Source organism: Trachymyrmex cornetzi, unplaced genomic scaffold (assembly GCF_001594075.2).
Source record: "Trachymyrmex cornetzi isolate Tcor2-1 unplaced genomic scaffold, Tcor1.1 scaffold225, whole genome shotgun sequence".
In the NCBI taxonomy this organism is placed as follows: Eukaryota; Metazoa; Arthropoda; class Insecta; order Hymenoptera; family Formicidae; genus Trachymyrmex; species Trachymyrmex cornetzi.
Genome location: NW_017296901.1, coordinates 1,611,342 through 1,623,259, shown reverse-complemented (window position 1 = coordinate 1,623,259; position 11,918 = coordinate 1,611,342). Strand labels below are relative to the sequence as shown.

Sequence of the window (11,918 nt, the reverse complement as noted above, 5' to 3'; positions counted from 1 at the left end):
TTTTTGATTCAGTATAGGCTGTTCTACCCACGTATGACAAAAAATGCGGTAGTCGCCAAACACCCTGTATATATATGTATACGTTAATAGAGTGCATTACATAGAAGAGATGATTTTTCTAATTGTAAGGTATACAACATATATCGTAAGATTTTGCTATATATGGTGATGGTACACAAAATTGATATGGAGAGGAGAAATCATTGAGGAATGGTAGCTTATCATTGCTGTCTGCATTACTTCTGATATTCGATATGCTTCTTGTATTGGACATTGCAGAAGCACAAAGAGCTTCAACATTCTCGCTATTATTTTGATCACACAACAGAATTTCTCTTTGATGAGCTTTGGTACAAGCTAATCTACAATATGCAGCTAAAGCTGTCTCTCTGGCTTGGTCTGCACAGTAGAATTTTCTAAGGGCAATGTTTACGTCACCTAAATCTGTCAACTTCAACAATGCAGTACAACCAGGTTCGCAAATTGGATACAGTTTCGTCATGCACTCTGGTCTACCCATGCAATTCCACATCATGCATCTATCTTGTAAACCATTCCTTTTTATACATTCACATCTATACATTATGCTTGCTCGAAAATCAAAGAATTTACACGATTTAAGAGATTCCTGCAATATTTTTTATCATTCAATTATCATATGTTTCATGGGTAAGTTTAACATGTAATTTTATAAACAATTAAAAATATTTTAAAGGTTAGGTTTTTATTAATACAAGTCAAGAAAACTGTATAATTCTTCAAGAAGAAATAATATAAAATATTGCTAAACATTTCTTTAATAAAAATTAACATTACTCACACAGTAAGGTGGAGTACATAAAGATAATTTTGTAGGGCAGTATACTATTGGTGGACGAGATGGCTCGTCCCATTCACATGGTTTCCTACAATATACAAATTCAATAAATCACACTTTCTTATTTTTAGTTATGCAGGCACACACACACAAACACACACACACAAATCTTACTTCCTATCCATTGAACTGATTAAACATTTTAATTGCGCTAGTAAATCACGTCTTCTATCACAATTTGGGTTTTTACCATCGCAAGGCATTTTCTTTTGTAAATTCCTTATAACGCTTAATATTGACAATTTTACTTCTAATTAGGTTTTTCTTTTTTTTCTTTTTTCTACGTTTATATTTTCAATTTACATGATATTGATATACGTCAAATTTAGTAATTGTATAAATTTAGGAGTATTAGTTAAACAACTTCTTGAGTAACATATTTATTAATTTATTATGAATATCGAGTTTCCTAGCAACTACGTTTAAGGTTTAATCTATCGATAATTCCTGGGAGTTGATTGTGTATCTTGAAATGAGGTGAAAATTACAAAAGTGAGCAAATTCACTAGATATTAACCAATAAAATTATGAATGAATATTTACATGAATTTACTTATAGTGTTTTCGGCCCGATCGGGTTTACACCAACCTTGGTTGGATTAATGGATTAATCTTTCCTATTGGTTGACGTCACCCGCTCTACCAATAGGAGAGCACAAAACGCCATTAATCCAACCCAGGTTGGTGCAAACCTGGCCGGGCCGAAAACGTTATTACTTTTGTTATTTTTACCTCATTTTAAGATACACAATCGATTCTCTGGGTATTAATCATAAAACTTTTTTTCTAGGATGAAAAGTGAAAAGTGAAAAATTTCTCCATCAACCTCAATGGTTAAAAATTTTCATTTTTCACTTTCCATCCTAGGCTGAGCTCGGATTCCCACCTGGATGCTCCCCGAATATCATATCATCCTTGTTGTTACCAAACATAACAAGTTAAACAAGAGATCTGTTCGCGTTGCATGAAATCCCAAATATTTTTGCACTTAATGAAATAGATACATATTTTGTCTTAAAAAGAGAGAAAGCGAAGATGTCGAGTGTCAAAAGTGCAAGCAACGCGAACAGACCTATTGATGACATGACACCTGAGGAGCACCCGGCGCGAATATCCGAACGCAGTTCTAAAGATAAAGTTTCATGATAGATACCCTAATATATTGTCTGTTTTCTGGAGATCGATTCTGATAGTCGATTGAGTATTTTGAAATAAAGTTAAAATTACAAGTGAGCAAATTTACTAGATATTGACCAATACATATTTTTACACGAATATACACTTTCTCCAATCATTGTAGATTTGGTTTTACAAGATTTAGAAACCTGGGCTCTTAAGATGTTAGGATTACAATTGCCTTTTTACCTGAGATATGTACATGACAGTATTGGCAGCTAGCTCCTTTTAATTTAATTGATGACATATTAAAAACTTTTAATTCATTTCATAGTAGACTCGAATTTACAATGGAAAATGGAGGTGAGAGAATTAACTTTTTAGACTTGACTATAATTAAAAATAACAATATTTTAGAATTTGACTGGTATCACAAGCCCTCGTTTTCGGGGCGATACATCTTAATTATTTATTTTCTCACCTAATTTCTCAAGAAAAAGGACACAGTGATAGGAATGATTGACAGAGCTATTTTATTACTCTCAGATCCTAAATTTCATGACAAAAATGTTAGGCTTGTAATTCATACTCTTTTAAAAAATGACTATCCAGTGGATTTTATTTTTAATTAACTATCGACTTAAATATTTGTTTCTCAAATGTGTTTCATTTGAACAGGAGAATATTAATAATAATGTTGGTGAAGACAAAGATCGAGAACCATGGTTTTTAATACCATATTCTTCAACAATAGAGAGTAAATTTAAGACGATTAGCACATTGTGAATAAAGAAGACATCACAGAGATATTGGAGTTAAGTCATCATTCCACATTAAGATTACACACCTCGTCCTGCATTGACTCTTATTAGCTTTAAATTAGTATTATTGTTGTTTTACACCATTGTTTAAAATAAAAAATACAATATTTTCACATATTGGTATATAATACTTTCACAATGTAATTTGTGTAATTACTATGTAACAGAAATTTATCAATGTAGAAAAATAAACTTATATTTATTTTTGCATAATTAATATCACATGTTTTACATAACCACATATTAAATTTTTATATTACACTATATATAAACATTATATTACATTACGAAGTGTAATGAACAAATTTATACATATCTTTTCTAATTTTTAATAAAATACCCTCTTCATTTAATTTTGAAATTAAAATAGTTAAATTGTCCATTAAAATATTTTCAGATACTGCAAGTGCTTCCAATTCTTTCACTGAAAATATTTGTTTCTTGCCTGGAGTTACCTTTTTTTCTAGCATTTTTATGAATGTTTTTAGCTGTAAGAAAAAATTATTATAAATAAAGAATATAAAGTGCTATAGACATTTGAATTTTTCATGTAAATGTAAATAATTTATTAAATATGTAAAAACATGTACACACATGCACATACGCACAATTTACCTTTTTGTTTGTCAATTTTCCATCGGAATGTAATTTTGGCATTACATCACGATCATCTTCTATTGTATCTATCATTGCATATCGCAATATATCTATTACGTCCAATGCATCCGATTCAGTTGCTTCCATACGTAATTCCAGTTTTGCCCTAGCCTATATAATAAGCCTATATAATAAAATGATATAAATTATCTCATTTAATATATTTTGATTTATGGCACATATAATGTATTAAACCTCAGTTAATCGAATCATAGCTTCTAATTGTCTGTTGAATATTGGTATGCTACTAAATTGCTTATTTTTCGCTCGAAGTTTTAAATAATAATTTTGTAATACTGTTGCGGCTTCAACGGATAATTTCGGTTTCACATATTCTCGGGCATAGGAAATATAAGTACGAAGAATAGGCTGTGGTATAATTTCAGAGGCCAATGGCAACATCAGCTTTTTTCTGAAAATATTTATTTCACAGTTAAATTCACTGTTTTATTTAAAATAAAAATAATTACGACAATATTAAGGAATATTAGGAATAAAGGTCCTGATCAAGCTGGAAATTTAGCGCCGAAATAATTCTATATGAATTTATACATTACATATCCAGTTCCTCAAACTACGCGCCGAATTTATTTTCAGTCTTGAAACGCAATTCTAAAGCCGCGTATACACCTAGCGAGAAATACACAAATCCAGAGAAAATTCCGTGCGAGAATGCAAGAGATCCGGGTTCGACTCCCGGCCGAGGTAATATTTTTCGCAATAAGAATTAATTATTTATAGATTTTAATATGTCATGCAACATTATTAAGATCGTTTCGAAGATGCGAATAAGCATCAAAAATTTGTTAAATTGCTAGTCAATTTAATTCGTGATATTACTGCAGTAGTTTATTTTTAGCGTTTCAAGACCGAGAAATCATTTCGGCGCGCGTTTCTGGGGACTACACACGTAGTATATATAAATTCACATAAGAATACAAACATTAAGATCCAGCTAAATTATTTTTTTTAAATCAAATAAAATTTATTTGACTTAAAAAGATTATGTTTAACTCAAAGAAATTTTTCCATTTAACCGAAATTTCTTTAAATCGAAGCAACCTTTTCTGCAAATTCTCTTTATTTACAAATGGCAAGAAATTTCAACGTGTTATTTCTCGCTCATGAGACAAAAATCATTTATTTTCTTCTCATAGAACTCTTAAGAATTTTTTATCAACTTTTTAGTACTGCATTTTCTTATTCTTACCAACATGAGAAAATACGGTATTAAAAAATTCTGAAAAAATTCTGAAAAAATTCTCAGAACTTTATGAGAAGAAAATAAATGATTTTTGTCTCTTACAGCTTTTCTATAAAGTTGATAGTATTTGAGTAAAAAAATTATTCAAGATCAATATTTAGCAATCTTTAGTAATTAGTATCTTGTTAATTATTGTGAAAATTGCAAAATAGTAGAGAACTTTTCGATTCAATTTAATCCGCTCTATCTACACAAAAGCGATTGGCAAAAACTTTCGGGACACCCTGTATGTGTATATATACATATATAATATTATATAAAATGTCTTACATAAAGTGTTATTTGTTATATGGCGATACTCCATTTTTTTAATGGAACAATATGTAAATTTCTGCATTTCATTGATAGATTTTATTTAATATGACAACATTTATTTAAAACATTTTTTTCCATTTTGTTTTTCCCATTTCTCCTAATAAGACAAGTTAAATTAATTAAAGTTATGAAAATTATTAATAACGAATTTGAAAATCATTGCTGTTAATAAAAAAAATCTATTTTATTTAAAAAAAAATGGAATATCGCTTTTTTACTCCTTTTTGGAGGATTGGAAATAGTATCCCCGTCTTGTCATTAAAAATTTTAAAATATCTCAACTAGAAAAGTTTCAAAAACATTTTTTCGCTATCTTTAATGGTTTTGAAAAAAATACATTGTAACTAAATTTTTGACTATAGTATACAAAATTAATATAATTATTTCTTACCTCAAAGCACATTCATTGTGGAAAAATAATTTCGTAATTTCTTCATTGGAATTTGTATGTGAATTGGTATGAACAGTCATGATATGTTTACATAATAGATTATCAAAATGCTATTACATATAGAGAAAAAAAATAATTAAAGTAATTATTATACAAAAAGAGTCCTATTTTAAATAGTCCAGTTAAATATCTTAAAAATTGAGCCCAACAAACAAAAATGTTTTATATAATTTTATTTAAAAAAATAGCAATGACCTTAGAAGAGGATTCTCTTAATAAAATTATTTTATTTTCTCGAAATATACGATGTATTTAAGAATATTTTTTGTGAAGTTTTAAGGATACAAAAAATTAACGGAGCAAGAGTGGTTTAAATCAGTTCTCACAGGGATTTGCACATTTCGGGCCGATTTCGGCGCGCGATCTCCACCACCGCACGGCCGAGCCGCCGGGCGCTCATGTGACGCTCTGCCTCAGGGGCGCTTCTGAAATATACTGGGAGAGCACCTTCCGCCAAATTATTATTGAAATGTTTTTTATTAAATAATTTATATAATTATATTATTTATTTAATAATTTATATTATATTAAATAATTTATATTTATATTAAATAATCTCTATTAACATAAAATTTTCTATTGTTAATTTATTCATTGTTCCTTAATGAAATACTTATATCTTAAATAGTTCTTAATACGTAGTTTTCTAATACATTATATTAGAAAACTACGTATTAGAAACGTTTCTATAGTTTCTAAATAAAACTAGAGTTACGTGAACCATGTAGTGAGACGCGACCATCCTAAACATTAATCAATGTTGTAACACTTCAGTTTCATAGCCGAGTGGTGGTAGATTGACCATCTCAATGCTGATAAAATACAGCAATCCACCACCACTCAGCTATGAAACTGAAGTGTCACAACATTGATTAATGTTGAGGATGGTCGCATCTTACTACATGGTTCACGTAATTTGCATTTGAAAGGAAGAATATATGTATTTTGCGATTCACTTAACGCGATACAATGTTTGAAGGCCGGTAATTAATTATATATGTATATGCTGAGGATGGCTCAAAGCTGAACCGAAACGTCCAGAAATTACTAAATTTTATTTTTATATAAATTTTTAAGTATATTTGCGCAAATTAGTACCAGCGCTGACTCCTAATGTCTCGTGAATCTATATATCATATTTACGAAATAGTAGTCCATAGACTAGTAGTTTGCACGAAGAAACAACATAGTTCTTAAAATTGAACTTAGACATTCAATTATAAAATGTTATCGTTACACTAAAATTTATGTATATATGTGCTTGAGATATTGGTGTAGTAGTATATAATATGTCATTGACACGTAAATCGTCTGTGTGTAAGTCCTATATACACTACGACTAATTGTCTTTAGGATTCCTTAAAAATTAAAAACAATATTAATTTTTTATTTTTATAAAGTTCTTATTTTTTCAAGTTTAACTTTACTAATTTTATTTTATTTTGTTTTTTGTTGATTCTTACTTTGCCCTTTATATTAATGTTATTTAATTTTATTTTACTATAAGTGATAATTAAATCTATATTTTAAGAAACTTTTTTATTTTTTTGTTTCAGAGCAATGGAAGATCTGTAGTGGGATTCTCTAAACGTTTTATCGATAATAATCGCTATCGCTAACTAGTGACAGCCAACTAGTGGCAGGACTATCCTGGAAGAAAGCGCGGCACTCATTAGCTATCGTTAGTTAAAGATTGCGACAATTGTCGATAAAACGTTTAGAGAATCCCGCAACTGGAATCGTGTCGATAGTTAACATAACGCTCTCAAAAGGATGACTAAATTTGTTTTATAATTAATACAAACTGGATTGACCAAAATTATTTATTTAAATAAAATAAACGCTATAAATTTAACTAAAATAGTTTTTTGTATCTTTTAAGTAGCAAATAGACCATATAAATTTTAGTCAATTGGTTGTGTGGTTTCTTTGAAAAAAAAAATCGTAAAAACTGTCTTAAAAGCGGTCTTCAGTAAATGAACCCCTTAAAAATTAATTTTTTGACGAATTAATTTTATCATTATTTATTTCTCCCCAGATTATACACTAACATTTGTCTAAAACATTTTTACCTTTTGGCTCAGTTTTCAAGATATTCTGCTAGATTGTTTGAAATAAGATGTTCTGCAGAAAAATCATTCTATATATTGCACTAATATTTTATTTACGAATATTTACCTTATTTGGTTTATCTAATAATAAAAAAATTAAATCAAATCGTGAGAGAATAGGTTGACTTATATGCAAATTTTCATTTACTGTTTTGCTTTTATCATATTGGCCTCCAATAGGATTAGCCGCTGCCAGAATTGATATCCGTGCAGGAAGGGAACATATTACACCTGATTTTGCAACAGTAATGCTTTGTTGTTCCATTGATTCTAATAACGCCTGAAATAATATATGTAAAAATAATTTAGTCATTTATAAAGCTTTATACTGCATCAATATAATTAAAAAATTATAAATTTATTAAAAATGTTAAAATTGTTGAACACAACAATTTTTACATTAATAACATTCATTTATTGCACATATTTTAGTACGTTTGCTATATTGTAAACAATATCCATGTTCTTTTACTTGATGCTGAGAGCACATTTTATCGAATTCATCAATGCAGCAGCAACCTTGATCTGCTAAAACTAAAGCACCAGGTTCTAAAGCAAAATCATTTGATCCTGTTTCTTTTGTAAGAGTTACTGTTAATCCAGAGGATGTACTTGAATTGCCACAGATGTATACACCTTTTAACAATATTTATATTTCCATATAAAATACATACTATATAAAGAAGCTTAGAAAACTACTAGTTTTCTCACATATACCTTTTGCAGATATTCGAGCACAAGCTTGTAACATCTGTGATTTGCCAAGACCAGGATCTCCGACTAACAGAATATGTATATCGTCTCGTAATTGCGTACGTTTTGCATTACCTCCAAATAAACTCAATATCAATCCAGCTTTAACTATCTCATGGCCATATATATTAGGACATAACGAATGTACTAATAATGCAAAAAGATTTGGTTTTTTATATATGTCCTGTATATAAGAAAAAACAAATTATATCAGAATGTAAAATTAGCTTTATCTTATATTTAACGGAAAAAAGTACCTGTATAGCTAAATAATTTTTTAAAGAAATTTCAGTGCTCATAGAACTTTTATTTTGATATCTATGCTTGTTATTGACAACCGTTATCGCTTTCATATATAACGAAAATGGAGTTCCAACTTGTACTTTATTTGTGCCATCATCGACTCCTAAAACCTAACCTAACATGTTATACAAATAATGTTTCTTCTTTCTCTTTGTTTGTGTATTAAATACAGAGTTGCCACAGAAAATTAATTTTAAAATTTTCTGACTTTTTCAGGTTTTCCAGATGAAAATGGAGAATTTTCCAATGATCAATATCAAATATGTAAATTTTAACATTTAGAATCAAGAATTGTAGAAAAGCTGGCCTATATTATTTAACCCTTACAATACAAGATATTTGATGCCTCATCTGTCCAAACATGGGTCATTAGAATATCCATCCATGTTTTTCACCTATTCAGAATGGTTCAAAAAAATCTCTAAAAATTCACTATGCTTTCAATTTTCTGGAATAAATATCGAAACTTTATTTTGGAAAATAATAAAATGTAGTATAATTTATAATTATCGAAAGACAAAGAAACTTGCCGAACAGGAATTGTTCGGTCACTAGTAACTCGACCTTGTACGGTAAGGGTTAAAAACAACGTAAAAGAAGCTTAGCATAATAAAATTTTGAGTGTAAATTCAACAAAAAATTAATTAGTATTGGGAAAAAAAGAAGTTATGACGAAAAATAGCAATCAAATAAAAATACTAAATAAAATATAAATTTTAATTATTTTATTAAAAACGTTTAAAGTGCACGAGTTTTTAACGTATTGGACTATAAATGTCAGATATAATATTTAAAAAATTATAACAATTATTTGGAGTAGAAGCAATTTAAAGAAATTTTGAGCAAATTTCGATATTTTCGACTTTTCTATATTTTCCCCTGACTTGTCCTGGTTTTCCCGGTTTGTGGCAACCCTCTATAAATAGGAATATTTAAATATATAAATAAATTATAAATAAATTTTTCTTATTAATACTAGATGTATGTTATTATTATTAATAGTTAATACCTATATGATAAAAATATACAGAAGAGAATTTTTTAATTTAAAATACAAGATATTATTTATAATTATTTTTTTTTAGAAATACCTTGATTATGCCTGTAAGTGTTATATCATCGCCAGGCATACAAATATTGACTAAATCATCTAGAAGTTCTACATCAAGTATTTTAGGTACTTTACTTTTATTCTCCTGCAAGATGATGTTACATATTAATATTATACATATATACAATTTTATGAATATTTTATATCAAAATGATTGGACATTTCATTTATATACATATAATATTACATACTACAATGTATTTAAAATATATATTGTCTTTCTAAGATCATAAAAATGTATTAAGTATATGACTATAACATATTAAAATATAGAAAATCATTCTTAAATAAGTGTACAAAATTTAAGGGAATAATATTTCTTGATTTATTTTATGAAGAAAAGATCCTATGAACGATGTCCTAAAGTTTTAAGCGCTTTTATTATTCATACGAATGCTTCTAGCGGATCTAAAAATGTTTCATTAGTACTAGAAAATGATTCTTGATGCTACATGTATAAGAACACTAAATTTGATTAAAATATCTCTAATAGCGAATTCGGTAGAATGCATTAATGCGCACTGAGTGCGAACTTTTTCAGTGCCACGCATTCGGCTCAGTGCGTTAAGATTGTTGTATTTGGCAAATGAAAACTGACCTAGTGTAGTATTGAATTTATATTCGGATCAACCGAATGAACTGAACGAGTTCGAGAAATGTTGCACTAACGTTTCTGACAGTACAATTTGGCATAGCACCAAAGTGGTTCTCGCACCATGTCAGAGCAGCACTAGAGCAGAGTCAGTGCATGTGTGCCGAATTCAACATACCTAAGTATTTTTTAGATTTTCAAAATTTTTATACACATATTTCTTTTCTCAACTGTGACACCCTGTATTTTGAAAACAAAGCACTTTAAGACATATGTTCATGTGGAACCCTTTCTTCATAAAATAAATCAAAAAATACCTCCTTAAATTTTTTTTTAAATCACCCTGTATAGATAAAATAAAATATACGTATATATAATATTATTTATGCTTATCTCTATTTAGCTATATTTAGATAAATACATTACTTTGAACGAAAAATATAGAGGATTGCGCCATCCGTGACGTGCGCCAAATTGATCGACAAAAATGAGCGAGATAGAACGCCAATCTATTTCTGTCTATTAAACGATGTTAAGGCAAAGAGAATGAGAGAGAGATGCCGTCTTCGCACTCTTTCGCTCTTATTTTCATTGACCATATTTGATATATGCTATTTGGATACGAATGGCGCAGTCCATTCTATATGTCTTTGGTTTAAACCAGGGCTGTCCAATTTGACCGCTGAAGCCAAAAAGCAAAGCTATCGACGCAAACAAATTTAATGTGAATAAGATTTCATGAACTGTAAAGTGTTGATAAGCGTCGCTCAGATGCATATCAACACTTTACAGTCTCCGAAATCTTACCCATATTGATCTTTTTATATCAGTTGCTTTGCTTTTTAGCTCTGGAGCTCAAATTGGACAGGCCTGGTTTAAACTAAAATATATACAAATACACACTATTAATTATACTCTTACTATTATTATAAAAAATAAAAATGAATTTTAATTATTTTAAAAAATTATTAATTTTTAATTATTAATTTTATCATTTAAATTTATTTTGTGTACTAGGAAATTGAATTACCTGTTCATCATTTAACGGTTCTTGAATTCTAATTATTTGACATAAGACAGTTTTTGTATAAGATGAATCTAAAATTGGATAAAATTTTGATATACCACAGATATCACATTTTTTTGGCAATGTATACATTTCTTGCCGCTGTTTGACTAACTTTTGTAAGTGACATTTGGAACAGGCAAATACTATCCATTGTGCAAGATATCTTATTCTGCTCACTCTTATTACACAGCCTCTGGTGGATATCAATTTCTCTGTAACCATTTTTATAAAGTAATATTTATTGTTCAGTTCAGTAAGAAAAAATACACAAACAAAAATTATTATATATATTTTCTAATAAAAATCTATATTTTTATATACATTTGCAAATATAAAAAATATATATAATAGTATGTCTGTGTATGCGTGCGCTTGTCTGTATATACATACTATTTGTATGTACGTGCATGTATATATATGTATGCACGCACGCACGCACACAATTATATATACACACATATGTATATATATATATATC

General features: G+C 28.8%; 3 protein-coding genes across 5 annotated transcripts in view; 1 reads left to right on the top strand and 2 right to left on the bottom strand.

Annotated features, from left to right (window-relative positions):
- LOC108760503 (uncharacterized) overlaps positions 1 to 1,239 on the bottom strand; it is a 1,655-nt gene extending 416 nt beyond the window's left edge. Inside the window, exons 1-5 of one of the 2 annotated variants that reach the window (XM_018506501.1) lie at positions 992 to 1,239; positions 821 to 905; positions 353 to 628; positions 248 to 283; positions 80 to 190 (exon numbers count right to left, since the gene is read on the bottom strand). In XM_018506501.1, the coding sequence (XP_018362003.1) occupies positions 119 to 190; positions 248 to 283; positions 353 to 628; positions 821 to 905; positions 992 to 1,080 (558 nt within the window). In that variant the 5' untranslated portion in view covers positions 1,081 to 1,239 and the 3' untranslated portion in view covers positions 80 to 118. Of the gene's footprint in view, positions 1 to 22; positions 192 to 247; positions 288 to 352; positions 629 to 820; positions 906 to 991 lie in introns of those variants that run through there. The other variant, XM_018506502.1, reaches the window with a different exon arrangement.
- Positions 1 to 7,142, top strand: part of LOC108760501 (uncharacterized) — a 52,126-nt gene extending 44,984 nt beyond the window's left edge. The window contains exon 11 of one of the 2 annotated variants that reach the window (XM_018506498.1): positions 7,058 to 7,142. In XM_018506498.1, coding sequence (XP_018362000.1) covers positions 7,058 to 7,076 — 19 coding nt within the window. In that variant the 3' untranslated portion in view covers positions 7,077 to 7,142. The remainder of the gene's footprint in view (positions 1 to 7,057) is intronic. The other variant, XM_018506497.1, reaches the window with a different exon arrangement.
- Positions 3,099 to 11,918, bottom strand: part of LOC108760502 (DNA helicase MCM8) — a 15,735-nt gene continuing 6,915 nt past the window's right edge. Inside the window, exons 4-13 of the mRNA XM_018506499.1 lie at positions 11,402 to 11,652; positions 9,760 to 9,864; positions 8,623 to 8,778; positions 8,330 to 8,549; positions 8,085 to 8,248; positions 7,680 to 7,892; positions 5,442 to 5,551; positions 3,667 to 3,883; positions 3,430 to 3,582; positions 3,099 to 3,302 (exon numbers count right to left, since the gene is read on the bottom strand). Coding sequence (XP_018362001.1) covers positions 3,099 to 3,302; positions 3,430 to 3,582; positions 3,667 to 3,883; positions 5,442 to 5,551; positions 7,680 to 7,892; positions 8,085 to 8,248; positions 8,330 to 8,549; positions 8,623 to 8,778; positions 9,760 to 9,864; positions 11,402 to 11,652 — 1,793 coding nt within the window. The remainder of the gene's footprint in view (positions 3,303 to 3,429; positions 3,583 to 3,666; positions 3,884 to 5,441; positions 5,552 to 7,679; positions 7,893 to 8,084; positions 8,249 to 8,329; positions 8,550 to 8,622; positions 8,779 to 9,759; positions 9,865 to 11,401; positions 11,653 to 11,918) is intronic.